The sequence below is a fragment of the Martes martes genome, assembly GCF_963455335.1.
Source record: "Martes martes genome assembly, chromosome: 11".
Taxonomy (NCBI): Eukaryota; Metazoa; Chordata; class Mammalia; order Carnivora; family Mustelidae; genus Martes; species Martes martes.
The window spans coordinates 3182753-3199639 of record NC_137899.1 but is presented as its reverse complement, the minus strand read 5'-3'; the positions used below and the strand labels follow the sequence as shown (position 1 = coordinate 3199639).

At 51.6% G+C, this 16887-nt stretch overlaps 1 protein-coding gene across 1 annotated transcript in view; it reads right to left on the bottom strand.

The window, feature by feature from the left end:
- ABCA13 (ATP binding cassette subfamily A member 13) overlaps positions 1-16887 on the bottom strand; it is a gene marked incomplete at both ends in the record, with an annotated part of 337321 nt that overhangs the window by 80927 nt on the left and 239507 nt on the right. The window contains one exon of the mRNA XM_080818179.1: positions 232-286. Coding sequence (XP_080674305.1) covers positions 232-286 — 55 coding nt within the window. The remainder of the gene's footprint in view (positions 1-231; positions 287-16887) is intronic.

The following is a 16887-nucleotide window of genomic DNA, read 5'->3' as shown; positions in this document are numbered from 1 at the left end:
CCAGGGAGATCATGCCCTTAGAACAATGTTTACTTAGAAACACAGTGGAGCATATGACGGGCTCCGTCAAGGTACATTCTGCAATCATCCTGGTCTTCACACTTGGCAAAGAAACGCCCAAACCAGCATCACTCGGGGCAAAGGCGGGAGGTGATCCCAATCCCCTCTAAACAACCCAAAGACTCTGTCCCCTCATCAGGGCCGCCCTCACCCAGCGGTCCTTCAACTCACATCTTGTCCTCGTTCAGCAAGGCCCCTCCGTACGGCTGGCTGTACAGCGTTATTCCTGCGGAAGACAAAAGGGGGGCGTGAGCCCGCGAACCCTCTCCCAGCGCGGCAGGTGGACACGCCGTGCCCGCACGGCAGCTCTGGGCTGCTCTGTCCAGGTCCGCAGGCACCGAGAGGGACACATGCCACGGTTCTTCTCCACCGGCTTGTGCGGGCACCTGGCAGGTGCTGTGACGGGAACAGCTGGCACGTCTCGCACGTGCCTGGAGTGGCAGGTGCTGCTCTGACCCTTTATGATCTGATTCTCAGAAGCATCCCTGGGCATAAGTCCGTCATTAGCCATGTTTTGTAGGGAGACACAGACTCAGCAAGACGACACAACGGTATGCGAGGGGATCATTGGATGGAACGCGGGGCAAAACACAAAAACCCCTCTTGCCAGAGCCAAGTCTAGGCCGATAGGGGAGTGAACCGTCTCAATGGTCCAGCCTGGTATGCGGAGCTGCCTGTCTGCATTCGCTCTGCTCGCCTCTCGGGCGCTTGCGCCTTCGCGCAGGACATCAGCCAGTACGGAGAAATCGCCGCCAACTTATCGATTATAACGGTTTTGTCGCAAAGGCAGTGCATGACCTCACACGGCATGCCGTCCCCCCCACCCCACCCCAGCCAAGGCTAGTCCACACTGCGCCGGACTCCATAACCCCGGGCAAACGATGGCTTGTTTCAGGTTATCGTCAGACATCAGACCGGCCGGTGCCGCCTTCTCGGATGGGCTATTGCAGAGCTAAGTGTGTGGCCGCGTGGGAGGACATCCTAGCCCCACGTCATGGGCCGCTCTTGTGTTCTCCTTCCGCTTACACTCACTTGGAGCAGCCTGCCGCCTGCGGTTTGCATTCTCTTACAAAGGCATATTAAATCTTTACAGAAGTGCCGCGGGGTGTGAGTCAACATAAATAAAGGAAGAGACATGGACCCGGAACAGAGCGGAGTCCTCCAAACCCCCACCGTCCTGCCCCCGAGAGCCTTGTCTCCCAGCCTTGTACCACCTGCTCCCCTCTCCCGCTCTGCCAGTCTCTCCCCTTCCATCGTGGGCTCCGCCACTCACGGATGCAAGTTCCCTCCCAGCGGAAAGGACAGTAGAAGCCATTGGTTCAGCAACTCCACTGTCCAGTTTTCCAGAAAAATTTGTTTGGCTTTAAATTAATATTGTCCTGATGTTCTGCTGCAGGCTCCCACCGTGTGTGCGGAAGGCCAGCCGCGTGCTTCCCTAGACCCTGGGCGTGATTTACACATTTGTCCTGAACCGAGAGGCACGGTCTTGACCCCCTGCTTGTCTGGACCGGTAACCCCCGCCTATTTTTCTTCCATCCATCTTTCTTCCCTGGAGCTTGCCCTCCACCTCCCTCCCTCCGGCACACGCCAGCTCCCACTCTTCCTGGGCAGCCTCGGGCAGGAAGCTCTGTCGGGGGCTTGTGCAAAAGCTCGCAGACTTTCGACGGTGCTTGCAGAACTGCGGGATCCCGCGTGAATGCGGCAAGTGTCCCACTGGGATCTGGAAACAGCCGAAGTGTAAATTCCGTGCTGTGCGTGGCTCCTGGCTGATCACGGCAATGAGAGCTTCCCAGAGGAGAAAACATCCAGAGACGTGGGGAGCTGACAAGGGCTCCGGAATTGGATTCTTTTGGGAAAGTGGATGCATCTTGGAATTGTTTAACCTGTGTGTGTGTGTGTGTGTGTGTGTGCACACGTGCGCGCGCACACACACATACACACACAGGGGGCAAGAGGCAGTGGGCAGATGCCTTCTGACAGCTGAAGGAGGGCGAAGGAGCACAGGACACAGACTCGGTCTGTCTGGGAAGGTAAAGTTGGTCCAAGGAGCCAAGTTCAAGAAACAAAGGAAATCACCTGACTTGAGCGCAGAGCGTCAGGCCTGCTAAGTTCTGGGGCTCCATGGGAAGGGGATGTGGGAGTCTGGGTCTCCCCCAGACCAGGCGGCTGGCAGCCCCACTAACAGTAAGCACAGGGCTTTCTGGCCACGTGAGGCATGCTGGTGCACCATCGAACCAGGCAGCGTCACGGGACCCCTCAAACTACACCCACCTGGCCAGAATTGGGGATGGCCTGGGCTCCTGGGAGTGTCTCTAGCTTGGAAGTGAGGGTACGGCCCCATGGATCTGCAACTCCTCCAGACAGCACCAGGACTGAGCTGGGGTCACGCACCTGGGGTGAAACAGAATTCCCTCCGGAGCTGGATTTTCCTCCTCATCTAGGAGTCCTGAGCTCTCTGTACCCTGAAGTTTCAAGACCTCCCTGGGTCTCCTCAGGCCTCCCTGACGGTCCCGGGTGTTTCTTATGCACCTGACAGGAGCGTCAAATGCCAAAGAGAACCTGTGCTCAGCCTGCTCCTACACTCCCCGCCCCCGGCTTGGCAGGACCATTCACGTCCCCGTCATCCTCCCAGTCACCAGACTCAAACTTACATCAGCCTCCCTCCCCTTCAGCCCCCTCCCCACACATCCAAGGAGAGGTCAGGCTCTGCCACTTCCCACCACCTCCATGCCGTAGCGCCAGACCCCGTCCCGCATACCACACCCCTGCCCCGGACAAGGGGGACATGCCCTGCCTCTCAGCTCGCCTCTCCCCAGTATCCCCAAACCCCTCCAGTCCTTCCAGAGAACTCCTGCAGAGAAACAGAAAGAAAACACAGAGCCCATATTTTTCACCCGGACGTAAGACGCCTGTAGGATGACGTCCAAACTCTCGTGTTATCCGATGGCCCCACTGTTGCCCCTGGAAAACCAGGATCGGTACCGTGTCTCTCATCACCATCTGGGGGCATGTCCTGCCTCTTCCTATACAGACGTTCCTGATGTAACATGGTTCCACTTAGTACTTTTTGAGTTCACAGTGGTACAAAGGGATACATGTGCAGTAGGGACTGTACTTGGAATTCTGAATGGCGTCTCTTCCTGGGCTAGTTACAGGCAGCACGTCCTCTCCCGGGATGCTGGGGAGCAGCTCGCTACCCGGCAGGTGCACGGTCCCAAGGTTGACAGCCGATGTCCCGACCGCCCTCCTGCACCCACACGGCTTTCTGCTTCTCACCCTCAGTACAGCATCCAGTCACCTACAGCAGACGGTCGGCGCTTTATTATACAATCAGCTTTGTAGCCAAGGCTTTTACCCAGTGTAGGTTCATGAAGTGTTCTGAGCACGTGTATCGCAGGCCGGGCTAAGCTCCGGTGTTTGGGAGGCTGCTGTGTTCAGAGCATTTTTTTTTTTAATTTCTTTTCGGCGTAACAGAATTCATTGTTTTTGCACCACACCCAGTGCTCCATGCAATCCGTGCCCTCCCTAATACCCACCACCTGGCTCCCCCAACCTCCCACCCCCCGCCCCTTCAAAACCCTCAGGTTGTTTTTCAGAGTCCATAGTCTCTCATGGTTCACCTCCCCTTCCAATTTCCCTCAACTCCCTTCTCCTCTCCATCTCCCTATGTCCTCCATGTTATTTCCTATGCTCCACAAATAAGTGAAACCATATGATACTTGACTCTCTCTGCTTGACTCATTTCACTCAGCATAATCTCTTCCTGTCCGTGTTGATACAAAAGTTGGGTATTCATCCTTTCTGAAGGAGGCATAATACTCCATAGTGTATATGGACCACATCTTCCTTATCCATTTGTCCGTTGAAGGGCATCTCAGTTCTTTCCACAGTTTGGTGACCGTGGCCATTGCTGCTATAAACATTGGGGTACAGATGGCCCTTCTTTTCACTACATCTTTATTTTTGGGATAAATACCCAGTAGTGCAATTTCAGGGTCATAGGGAATCTTTATTTTTCATTTCTTGAGGAATCTCCACACTGTTCTCCAAAGTGGCTGCAACAACTTGCATTCCCACCAACAGTGTAAGAGGGTTCCCCTTTCTCCACATCCTCTCCAACACACGTTGTTTCCTGTCTTGCTAATTTTGGCCATTCTAACTGGTGTAAGGTGGTATCTCAATGTGGTTTTGATTTGAATCTCCCTGATGGCTAGTGATGATGAACGTTTTTTCATGTGTCTGTTGGCCATTTGTATGTCTTCATTGGAGAAGTGTCTGTTCATATCTTCTGCCCATTTTTTGATACGATTATCTGTTTTGTGTGTGTTGAGTTTGAGAAGTTCTTTATAGATCCTGGATATCAACCTTTTGTCTGTGCTGTCATTTGCAAATATCTTCTCCCATTCCGTGGGTTGCTGCTTTGTTTTGTTGACTGTTTCTTTTGCTGTGCAGAAGCTTTTGATCTCGATGAAGACCCAAAAGTTCATTTTCGCTTTTGTTTCCTTTGCCTTTGGAGACATATCTTGAAAGAAGTTGCTGTGGGTGATATCGAAGAGGTTACTGCCTATGCTCTCCTCGAGGATTCTGATGGATTCCTATCTCACATTGAGGTCTTTTATCCATTTCGAGTTTATCTTTGTGTACGGTGTAAGAGAATGGTCGAGTTTCATTCTTCTACACATAGCTGTCCAATTTTCCCAGCACCATTTATTGAAGAGACTTTTTTCCACTGTATATTTTTTCCTGCTTTGTCAAAGACTATTTGACCATAGAGTTGAGGGTCCGTATCTGGGCTCTCTACTCTGTTCCACTGGTCTATGTGTCTGTTTTTGTGCCAGTACCACGCTGTCTTGGTGATCACAGCCTTGTAGTAAAGCTTGAAATCAGGTAACGTGATGCCGCCAGTTTTATTTTTGTTTTTCAACACTCAATCTATACTTTTAATGTCATTCCGATCAAAATTCCACCAGTATTTTTCAAAGAGCTGGAGCAAATAATCCTAAAATTTGTATGGAATCAGAGCATTTTTGATTTACGATATTTCCAACTTAAGATGGGTTTATCAGAACAAAACCCCGCCGTACCTCAAGGAAGATCTGTGCTTCTTCGTCCGGCCCCCTCCCTCCTCACGGCTGCTCGGTGATGATGTCCGTTTCCGAACACCTTCCCGTGGAAGCACAGGGAGCCATAAAGGGAAGGGAAAGGCGGTTCTCGGGTCCTGAGCCCTTACACACTCGTGAGCAGAGACCAGGTGCCAGCATCCCAGCGTCGATGAGGAGCCACCTGTGGTCACGTGTTGTCCGTGGTGCAGGATGTCAGGCGCGTGTGAGAATTCCTACAGAGCAGCTCCGTCTCATCCGTGCGAGCTCCCCCGTCTGCAGAAGCCAGATCTTGAGAGCAGGCACCGAGAAAGCCTCCCACGTCCGGCAGCCTGTAGCTGGGGTTCCAGACTCCCGGCTGCAGATGCCACCCCCCTTTGCCCACCAGCGTGCCACATGCCTCTCTTCCGCACACACATCTGATTTTCCAGGGAACGTATCTGTATGGTGGGAGGGAGACGGGGGTGGCCGGTCCAGTGGCCCTGCCTGGATCCTTCTGCAGCAAAAAGCAGCAAGCGCTTCTGCCGATGTCCAATTACAGAATGTGCAATGACTGTGATCGCTTTATGTGGATCAGGCGAGGCCCCTGCAGATGGGCGTAGACAGGCAGCCTCCGTAAGCATCTTTTCTTACTTCCTTACTTTCAACTGCAGGGTCCTTGCTGGATGATTAAGACAGTACTCTGGTATTGGCTTCTGTCTCCTCATTCCTCCATGATGAATTTACACCCTTCATTTGGCTCTAGGTCCTGGACTTGCGCTGGCCTCCCCTGGCTGCACTCTAGCAGGTGGGACTGCATCTGGCCCTCCGCCCCGGGGAAGTGAGCCACAGCTCCTGTGGTCCCCCATGCGTCACACCCCTGTTCTGGACATTTCCGGGATACATTTTTCTCACTCGGACACCGGATGATGACTTCCATGATACAGAAGCCGGTACAATGTTGTGTGACTATCTTTGTAAGTCAGCCAGTAGCATTGGGGAACTGGGGCAAACGGACCCCCGTGAAGAGTTCCAGCTTGGACACACCCGTGTCTTCCAGAAGCCGCAACGGGAGGGCAGAATGGTGACAAATGTCCTGAGCAGGTGACACGGGAATGACACGGGCAGGACCCACGCTTGCAGGATCCCAGGGCTGTGAGTGTCTTCAAGTCACCTGCCAGCACACAGGGCAGCGAGAACTCTCCCTCCACGTGTGACACGGTGGTGGCAAAGACACGCGAGCTCAGGCATGAGCATCTCCCTAGGGCAGCAGGGAGAGGAGATGATGCATGGCACGGAACCGGCTGCCGGAGAGAAGCAGCCACGCCAGCCATCCCGCCCTGTCTTTTTTTGGCTCCCGGGTCTGCCCACACCGGGTGTGAGAAGGACAAAGCTGGTGAAACCCACCAAGTACCGCGGCTGGCCCTCCCCTCCCGGGGCCTCTATGCCTCCATATCTCGGGGGGACACAGCTCTCCATCCAGGGCTGACTTTCAAGACTCCTCTGATTTACATATTCTACACACGGTAAATATTTAAATACAGTCTTTGGAAGAAGCCTGCATGCTCCATGGCTGTCTCCTGGGCTGGTAGGGGGTCCCAATGGCCCTGGAAGGCAGCCCTCCAGCTCAGGGCTCAAGGCTGCAGAAGAGTCCTGGGTCCCTGCTTAAAAGGCCACCATTCACCAGATCTTGACGGCTATGGTGAAAGTGAGGAATGCTCTTTGGAAAATAAGATACGGAGAAAGTCAGGGCTTTACAGCGCAGTGCTTAAGAAGGAAGCCATCGGATAAGCAGGAAAACCCTTCCACCTGCTTTCAGAGACGCGAGTCCTGCTGGGCATTTACCACCGGATTTGGTCAGCCAGCCTCGCATCAGCGTCAGACCTGTATCAACATCCTGATCATGCTCTGCTCTGAGCGATAGAAATCTGGGCTCCAGACGACAATGACGACATCTCCTCGGGGTTTTGTAGGGATCTGACGTGTCCTTTCAACAGGCTCCCCCCGTGAGGCCCCTGCAGATGGGCGTAGACAGGCAGCCTCCTCCCCTCGGCCCTCCCAAGCACCCGTTCCCCAGTGGGACTCAGTCCACTCACGGGAGGACACAGAGGAGGCAGCACCAAGAAGGGAGTGGGTGGGGAGGGAGCCCCGGGGAAGGACCCGGCGCCGATGACAACGCGCGGCGCCCAGCGCTGGGCTGGTGGGCAGCCCCTTGACCTCGAAGCAGGCAGACAAGAGGGCTGGCAGGTGCTCACCAGGAACCCTGGGGCGGGCAGCCGCTAGGTTTACCAAAGCTGCCCGAGCTGCTCGTTTCCACACTGCAATCTGCTATCCCTACGTTCCCTAGGAGCAGCTCTGCAGGAATGAACGTACGCACGTCAACACCAAAATGACATCTCCCTACACAGGTGCTGAGATTTTGCATTTTGCAAGAAAGGGTGGGGGGACTGAGAGTCAGTGCCGTGCGGGCCTGTTTTCTCAACAGTGAGAGAGAGACAGGAGAAAGCACAGAGGAGGCGACCCTCTTCCTTCCCGCGAGTCCCGAGTTTCCCTAGACCCCCGGAAGAGAGGCGGCAGGGAGAGCACGGGTGTCCACACGCCACCACACACCCTTCGCATTCCTGCCGGCTGCTCCTTAAAACAGTAACTTCAGAAATCATAGCTCCTGGCACAGATCCACAGAGACAGAGGGGGGACACGACCCGTCTCACACGACCCATCTCACACGACCCGTCTCACAGATCGGCATCCTGCCACGTGCCTGTCCTGGGACAGCCCTCAAGTTAGAGACGGGGCTGCTGTAAGGGGTGGTGGGGCGGGGAACACGGGGAGGGAAACCGAGGCACAGGGTTCTGTCGACTTATCTAAGGCTGAACACGGCAGAGTGAGACCACAACCCTGATTTTCTGGATCCCAGCTTATCCTTTTTTTGTCTAACTAGAAAAATCGTGTATAGCCTTTGACATCCTCCTTGTGAAAACCACATTCTTGCAACGCACAATCTCTGTAACTGGGCTGTTAGTCCCTTTGCATTGTGTGTGCTCAGAACTGTATTTAGGTGACAATGCCATTGTGAGGACATCTGGGGCTGATGATGTTATTAACAAGGGGCCCAGGTCCCTCCTGGGAGCTACTGCAGTTTCAGTCCTCGAGGAAAGGAAGGGGCTCTGGGGCGGCAGTGTCACAGGTCTTCAGAAATGATGTTTCAACATGCAAATTCTGAATACACTTGAATGATCTGTCTTTGTTTGATTACTCTCCTCATTTATATTCTGGCTTTTCTAAGGATTGGCCCACAGCAATGTATAAACGTGTCACATTAGCTCCTCATTTACTATTCTCATCATGGTTTCCAGACTCTGTATATCTGTCATTTGTAAAAATGCACATCTGTGCTTTTGTCTGATCCCCATTATGATAGAAGATACTTAACTTGTCTCCGATCCAACAGTCATTTTTGGGTCCGTTCCTCTTACAAAATGTACATCTCTACAAGTATCAAGGCCCAGATGTGTGTAGGCATCTCCACCAAATGAACAGACCTGCCTTAGCATCAGTATACGCACCAACCGTTGTTTTCTTTTCATTACTTCACTGTGAGTTATTGGTGCGATCTGAAGGACGAAAATGTTCTTTTGGCCCAACAGAGTATTAAGAGAAATCTATGAACTTTCCAAGAGGTATGTCAATGGCTTTCTTTCTGTCTTCCTCTCTTCTTTTTTAATTTTTTACATTTTTGAAGATTAATTTATTCATTTGGAGAGAGAAAGAGCACGTGCACACTCAGGCAGGCAGGACAGGCAGAGGGAGAAAGAGAGAAGATCTCCAGGAGACTCTGGGCTGAGCGTGGAGCCCTGTGTGGGGCTCGATCCCACGACCCTGAGACCACGACCTAAGCTGAAAGCAAGAGTCTGATGCTCAACGGACAGCTCCACCCAGACGCCCCTCTGTCTCCCTCCTCCTATTCTCTCCTGGACGAAAGATTGTTTTCCCCTCAATGTTAAGGTTATTAGTCTTATTGAATAATAGACGTCAATTGTAAAAAGCTTTGAAAGAAAGAGTAAAATTAAAATAAGTCCTAATCTAATTCAAAACCAACCAGAGGTAATCATTGTTTGCACTTTGATATCAATTACTTCAAAATGTTCAAGGTCTTCTCGACACACACATGTCATTACTGAATTATGCTTCACATTCTTTATTTTCTATCGCATCAATCATTCTTCAACCCATGTTTCCATCACACACGTGCAAACGTTCGCATTCATATGCTTCCCTAGGACCAATGTTCATCAAGTTTTTTCATTCATTCTGTGGATCCAATATTTTGTGATCTTATTTTTGATTAACCTCTCAAGTGACATCCTTGGGCATTCTTTCTTATTAGGATATGTCTATGGTGGGTTTCTGAGACACATCCAACGTAAGTCATCTCTACGGCTTGTTTAATTGATGGCAACATCTTCAAAGGGGACCAAATTTGGGGTGTATTTTTTTTCTTTCCATATTCTGTCGGCAGTGTTCCCTGATCCACCAGCTTGTGAGGTTGTCATTAAAAACTCAGACGCCAGATGTTGGTTCCTCCAAGCTGGAGGAGACCCAACCGTGCCAGGTCCTCTCCCTCACGAGGACCTGGATAGCATACAACAGCCGGCCCACGGAAGCTGACAGGTGGAGACAAGGCAGCCGCTGCCTGGGGACCTCGTGATGTGAGGAAGTGTGTGGCGGAGGGCAGTGGAGTCCTTCGTGCCTCTCACATACCCCAGACGAGGCACCGCAGAAGCCTGCAGGATGGGAACTGCCGAGAGCAGCGGACCCTGGGAGTCACCCCTGTATTCCTCACAAGACCGCCAAGGAAACTAGACGAAGGGATATGCCGGACACGTTGCAAGTAAACCAAAATGGACTCCTGAAAAGCTGTTCAAGTCACTGACAGGAGAGCACACAGGAGTCACTCACAGGAGACCAAGAAAAGAACCAGAGGAAACAAAACAGGTAATGAAGTACCAGACTTGAGATCATCGGTGCATGAAGCCCGTTGACCGCAAATACACCAGTCAAAAGGCAAAGACTATACAGTGTACGCACCAACCCCAGAGCCTTAAAATACAGGAATCGAGAACTGATACAGCTGAGAGGAGAAACGGATACACCCACAATTATATCGGGGCATTTCAATCCTTCATGAGACGATGGAACCGTCGGACAGAAAACCAGTGAAGACGGAGACGAAGTGAACCTTACAACCAAAGGACAGAGTCTGACTGACATATACGGAGTGGTGCTACCAACGGCAGCCAAAGACACATTTTTTTAAAGATTTTATTTATTTATTTGACAGACAGTGAGAGAGGGAACACAAGCCAGGGCAGAGGGAGAGGGAGAAGCAGGCTTCCTGCTGAGTAGGGAGCCTGACATGGGACTCGATCCCAGAACCCTGGGATCACGAGCTGAGCGGAAGGCAGACGTTGAACCACTGAGCCACCCAGGTGCCCCCGAAGACATGTTTTTAATCACCCATGGAAACTGCACCCACACAGACCACACACGGACCACAAAACCAGCACCCATCAAATGTAAGATGGTGAAGATACACAGAATGCGAGCTCTGACCAAAGACAACAGGCAAATCTCAAAACCTAGAATTTGCACAACATGCTTCGAAATCATGCCTGCATCAAACGGGGCATCTCAAGGCCAATTTTCCAGAGTCAGAAGCTGGTCTTATTTGTATTACTTTTAAAGTCATCTGTTCTTGCTACTTACAGCTTTGTAAAAAATACTTATACTTTTTTCTTTATCCTTGAACTTTTGAGAATTCAGCCGGATTGCTCATCGATGATGGTTATTTCCGTAACTCCCAGGCTCCCCGTTCAGGAACGCTGCCCGACCCCCGGCTAACTCTCACGCTGGCCCAGATTTGTTTCTTTCTTGCTGCTACTTTCCTTCTGACATCATTGCTTTGTTTCCTTAGTCACCGTTTGTCCGTTTTCCTGCTCCACCTAATTCCTCCGGCTCTTCTCCTGTTGTCAGTTTTTATATCATCTTTTCCTCTGGGTTCTTAGGGGTATTTTGTGCTTATCCTTTAAATCAAAAATTCTGAGTAGGGGAGAGAGCGCTGCAATCAATGACAGTGATTCTCTGCATCCAGCGAAAATGTGTATTACCATCTGCGCCTTAGCCAGCTCCTTTCTTATTGAAATGTATCTGACACTGAACATTGTGTACATTGAAAGTGCACGACGTGCAGATTCACTACATTTTTATACTGTGATGTGATCGCCATGTAGCAGGTCCCGCCAGCTTCCGCTCACCCCACTCTGAACCTCAGCCTGGCCTTCCCTACTGCTCTGCCTTCTGTTTCCCAGTGTTCACCCATTTCCCTGTACTTGCGTGGGTGTGAGCTCACATGTTTCCCGGGACAGGACTCCGAGGTGTGGGGCAGCTCCGGGACCATGCTGGGTGTGATGGCCGGTGCGTCCCTTGGTAGCTGTTCCTCTGAGATCCCTCTCAGTGCTCAGACCCTCACTCCCAGAGTGTCCCCTAGGCTTCACCCCAGTGCTCCCAAGTCTCTCCAGACCCCTAAAGCAGAGGCTGAAGTCACTGATGACAGCTGGTTCCTGGTCCCCACTAGCTGTTCCTTTAGAAGCTCTACTCAACGGATCTGATGGGTCCCCCGTTCTGTCATTTGAACTGGGGATTTATGCCTGGAGAGTTTATCTGATTTCATCATGCAGGAAAGACCACGATCTGTCACTCCTTGCTCCCGGGCACATCACCATCCCCGCAAGCAACCTGCACTGACCCATCCCCTTCCTTGCTGGGGCCCGGTGAGCTGCAGAGGATCCTGAAGGAAAGGTACCCATGAGGAGGAAAGCAGGGTGGGAGGGAAGAGAAGAGGATTTTCTGGCTCTAGAGGCAAAGCTGCCCTGCCCCCAGCAAGTGTCCTGGGTTCCCGCTGGTACCTTTACTCAGTAAGAGTAGCGTGGTGAGGACAGCAGGTGGTCCTACACCTGAAGCAGGGGAGAAATCGAGGGTGAGGCCCTTTACCCTGATTCCCCCGTACCCTTTGTCTCCCTGCCTCCGGTTTGAAAATGTCCATCAGCCGTGAAGGTCCCCAGTTTGGCTCAGTGTTTCTCAAGCCCGGGTGTACAGGAGAATCTCTCACGCCATTTAAAACCTCCTGCCAATCAAATCAGAATCTCTCTGGGTCTGCGGCAAAAATCAGTAGCGTTCCCAAGGCTAAGGGGACACCTGCGTGCCGAGAGCCGGACCAGCACAGGTCTAGCCCACGTGTCATGGCTGGGCTCCGTCCTCTCACGCGGCAGCACGTCACGGATGGCATCCCCAGGTCTGGGTGGGATTGGCAGGGGGGCTGGAAGAGGTAAACCCCAGCGTTTCCAGGGCCGCTCCCTCCACCACGGCCCCGAGTGAAATGAAATCGAAGCAAATCTTCCTTTGCTCCTGCATCCTGACTCTCCTCGTGGAAGTTCCCTTCGCATCTACATGGGCCGGGGAATACTGCTTCTCTCCTATGTTGACTCAGCCCCTTAGTCCCGGTACAGCAAAGTTTCTCAGACAGGCATTCCCTCAGATTGTTCTGTAATGTCTCAATTTAGTAAAATCCTGGCAGCTTAAAAAGCCACAGTAATGAAAGCATTTCGTACCTATTTTAGTCCACATTGACCTTTGTTCTAAAACATAGCTGTAGAGGAACAGACGGATGGCGTATGCTATAGTACGCAGCATAATGACAGGGCAGCCGCCCCTTTACTTAAGTAACATGCATTTCCAGAACACCTCGTATGGATAAGTAAGGACTTCGGAGAACGCAAGCGTCCATACAAGGGACACCTTCCAGATGTGATCGTGTTCTTATTTCCGAAGGCAGATGTAAACACATAGTAATAACACCAAGCACTAGGGTGCCCAGGTGGCTTAGTTAGTTAAGCATCCAACTCTTGATTTTGGCTCAGGTCATGATCTCAGGGTTGGGGATCGAGCCCCACATTGGGCTCTGCACACAGCGGGAGTCTGCTTGAGAATCTTTTTCTCCCTCTCCCTCTGCCCCTTTCCCCCTACCTCTTTCCCAAATAAATAAACATATCTTAAGAAAAAAAATGTCCATTCAGGTCTCCTGCCCATTTTTTTATTCAGGTTATTGTTTTGATACTGAGTTACAGGAGTTCCTTATATATTTTGGATATTAACTTTATATATATTTAGTTTGCAAATATTTTCTCCCATTACAGAGGTTATCTTTTCATTGGTTTGATTGTTTCTGTGAATTGAGCTAGACACAGAAGAACAAAAACTACAGGATCCCACTTGTCCGGGAAATCTAAGAGAGCTACAGTCACAGAAGCAGAGAGGGATGGTGGGTACCAAGGGTCACTGGGGAGGAAAAAATGGGGAGAGGCTGGTCAAAGGGTACGAAGTTTCAGTTATACAAGTAATGAGTGTTAAAGGTCTAATTTCTAGCATATAGCCTAAAGTTGTAGGTACTGAATTTGTAAGTACTGAATTGTGTTCTTAAAAATTTGCTAAAAGGGTAAATCTTAGATTGCTTTTTTATCACAAAAATAAAGACAAGGTAGGTAGGTAGGTAGAGAGACAGTGAGATTCAGATAGGGTAGGAGGAAACGTCTGGAGCAAAGGGTGTGTTTATGGAAATGACTGTGGTGGTGGCTTCGCAGGTGTATACTTAGCTCTAAACTCATCAGGTTGTGCACGTTAAATATCTGCCACTTTTTTAAAAAAGATTTATTAATCATTTATTTGACAGAGAGAGAGACACAGAGAGAGAAGGAGCACAAGCAGGGGGAGTGGGAGAGGGAGAAGCAGGTTCCCCGCCAAGCAGGGAGCCCCATGCAGGGCTCAATCCCAGGACCTTGGGACCACAACCCGAGCCAAAGGCAGATGCTTAACGACTGAGCCACCCAGGCTCCTGTATCTGCCGCTTTTTGTATGTCCATCACTCATAGATCCATAAAGTGGCTTAAGAAAAAGAATGAATGGGGCCTCTGGGTGGCTCAGTTGGTTGGGCATCTGCCTTTGGCTCAGGTCATGATCTCAGGGTCCTGGGATGGAGTCCCATGTCGGGCTCCCTGCTCAGCGCAGAGCCTGCTTCTCCCTCTCTGTCTGACCCTCCCCACCAAATACTCATGTTCTCTCTGTTGCTCTCTCTATCTAAAATAAATGAATAAAATATTTTTAAAAAGAATGCACAAGGTTGAGCAGAAAAAGGTACAGAAGGATGGGAGAGACCATGTTGACAGAGGCAGGCGGGTACCCAGGATGACAGGTGTACGGGGCTGGCGCACAGAGGGGGCCGACGCACGGCAGGAACTGAGGTCAGAGTGACAGGGAACATCTGAGGCGGGGACCCAGGGGAAGTGCTGGGGAGACCCCCAGGGCTGGGCCGGGCAGGTGGAGAGAAGATGAGGAGCTGCCAGGCCACACCTGGGAGGACCCATAGGTCATGGGGGAGGGTTTGTTTTTTATTATTCGTGATGATTAGTATGATGAAGCCAGAGGGATGTGTGATCTGAGGGACATGTTCCATGGGTGACTGTGGACACTTCTGGAGACCTAAGACGTGGGCTGGGGGCCAGGGGAACACAGGGGTGCCCCCGAGACCTCAGTCCTGACGCCCGGGCGAGAGCAGGCGGTGCCTTGGGCCAGGGAATTGTTGGTGCGTGTTGGTGAAAAGACACACATTCAGCATTTCATGTGCAGAAGGGACAAGATTTGCCACTAACCATGGGACATGCATGGAAAGGCCGTTAAGATTTGGGGTTGGGCCTCTCCATCGACTCCATCTCCCCTGGAATCCTGAGCAGTATTACGTGGCCCTCCGCACAAGTACCCCAACTGCCGATGGGAAATGCGGGAAGGAATAAAGCCTCAGACGTGCCCTCCGCGCCGTGGTCCTCTCCTCCACAGAAGAGCTCCCACAATCGCACCTGCGTCCCCCAGGCCACGGGGAGCACTTGCAGACCGCCCTTCCCGGCACCCAAGTGTGTCCCGGCCATCTGCACAGTCATGGAGCAGGACACCTGTGCAGGAGGAAGGAGTCTACCTGGAGAATTCACTGTGCAAACCACATCTGCTCCTGGTAAGCCAGCGCCGGACTCCCGGGACTGAGAAGATGACTCCATTTGAATGGATTATACCACACACCTGCGTTACGTTGAGCTCTGTGCTTACGAGGGGCCCCGAGAAGCTGCCAACGCGCTGGGACACAGCAAGGGGGCCCACCTTGGGGTCTGGAGACTCCTTTCGGGGGGCTGGGTCGGGGTCCAGGAAGTTCCTGCATCTCTAAGGCAGGGACGTCCATGTCTTGAAGATGCTGTCACAGGCCCGCTGTGATGATACAGTGATCATACAGCTGGTGTCACCAGAGTGCCCCTCGGAGCCCAGTTTGGGGAGCTGTTAGGGCCCAATGGGGAGCAGGGCACAGGCTCTGCTCTCGGGGCTCATCCAAGCTGTAAGTCGGCAGCTTTCGTTTCAATGTAACAATGATGCAGGGAGTTCTAGCTCTGCCCATTCCCACCTGCTCAGGCCAGCATCCAGGGACATCCAGGACACTCCTGTTCTGAGCCCTGCCCGCAGAGTTTCTAATCAACCCCTGGCTACTAATGCACAAATCTTCTCCTGGGCGCTCTGATTGGTATGTCCCCTCTTTGCGGCCCAAACCTTCCTTTCCCACAACCACAACCTCAACAAGGCACATGAGAATTGAAATTCTGACAGAAACAAATAAAATATCACTAATGTTTCCAATAACAGAGGTGAATGTATTTTTCAGGTCAGCGTGACTTTTCAACCAACAAGGATTCCACTCCTTACAAGAGACGTTCCAGGAATGCACGTCATCTCACCCAGGAAGCCAGCCCCACGGGACACCAGTAGACAGACACCCACCTTGGGTCACCATTGTTCCTGTGACCCCAGCCAGTGACCCAGGACACAAGGGCTCGACCAAACACAGGACTCAAGACTGTGGCTCACAGCTGGAACCCAATTTAACACTTACGTGTTTAACTCAAGCTCTTACGAGTTAAGGTTCCTTTTAGTAGTGACACCATTCTGTTCCTTGGGCATGGAAATTTTAGTTGCGATCACGGTTTTTCTCTCCTGGGACACAGGTTTCTGCCCCTGCCTGATTCCTCCTCTCATCTCAGATCTGTCTAGACAACACACGCCGTCAAGGCGGGAGCCCCTTAGGACCTCACGGCAGCATCGGATCTCCACCGTGCCCAAAATCTCTACTCCTTGATGGTTCCACCCAAGCACACACTTTGTTACTGATGTCACGCAATTACACTTTGTAAGTCCCATTCCCACTAACTCAGATCTATAGTATTTGATGCTTTTACCTTTATACCTTGTACAAGAGCAAAACGTGAAGTTGCAAACCAAATGTTCCCTTTACTCTCTCCTCCTCCCCAAACTTCCAATCACTCCTTGTTTTGCACGCGTGCATGTGCACACACACAGTCTCTGTTCTCACTCATTTTCAACAAGCTTCCACAGAACAGAGACACCTACATCCCTACACCTCTACCGCACCAGCTCTCCAGAGGCGACCAGCCTAAGCCCTGCCTTCTCCCACCTCCTAACGACCCACGCAGGATGGCTCCCTGACGGGCTTGACCGCCATCTTTATCAAGGGGAAGGCTGGAGGGTTTCAGTCCCTCTCCTTTTCTGAATCCTACGGCACATTTTCATCCAACGTGTGACTCAA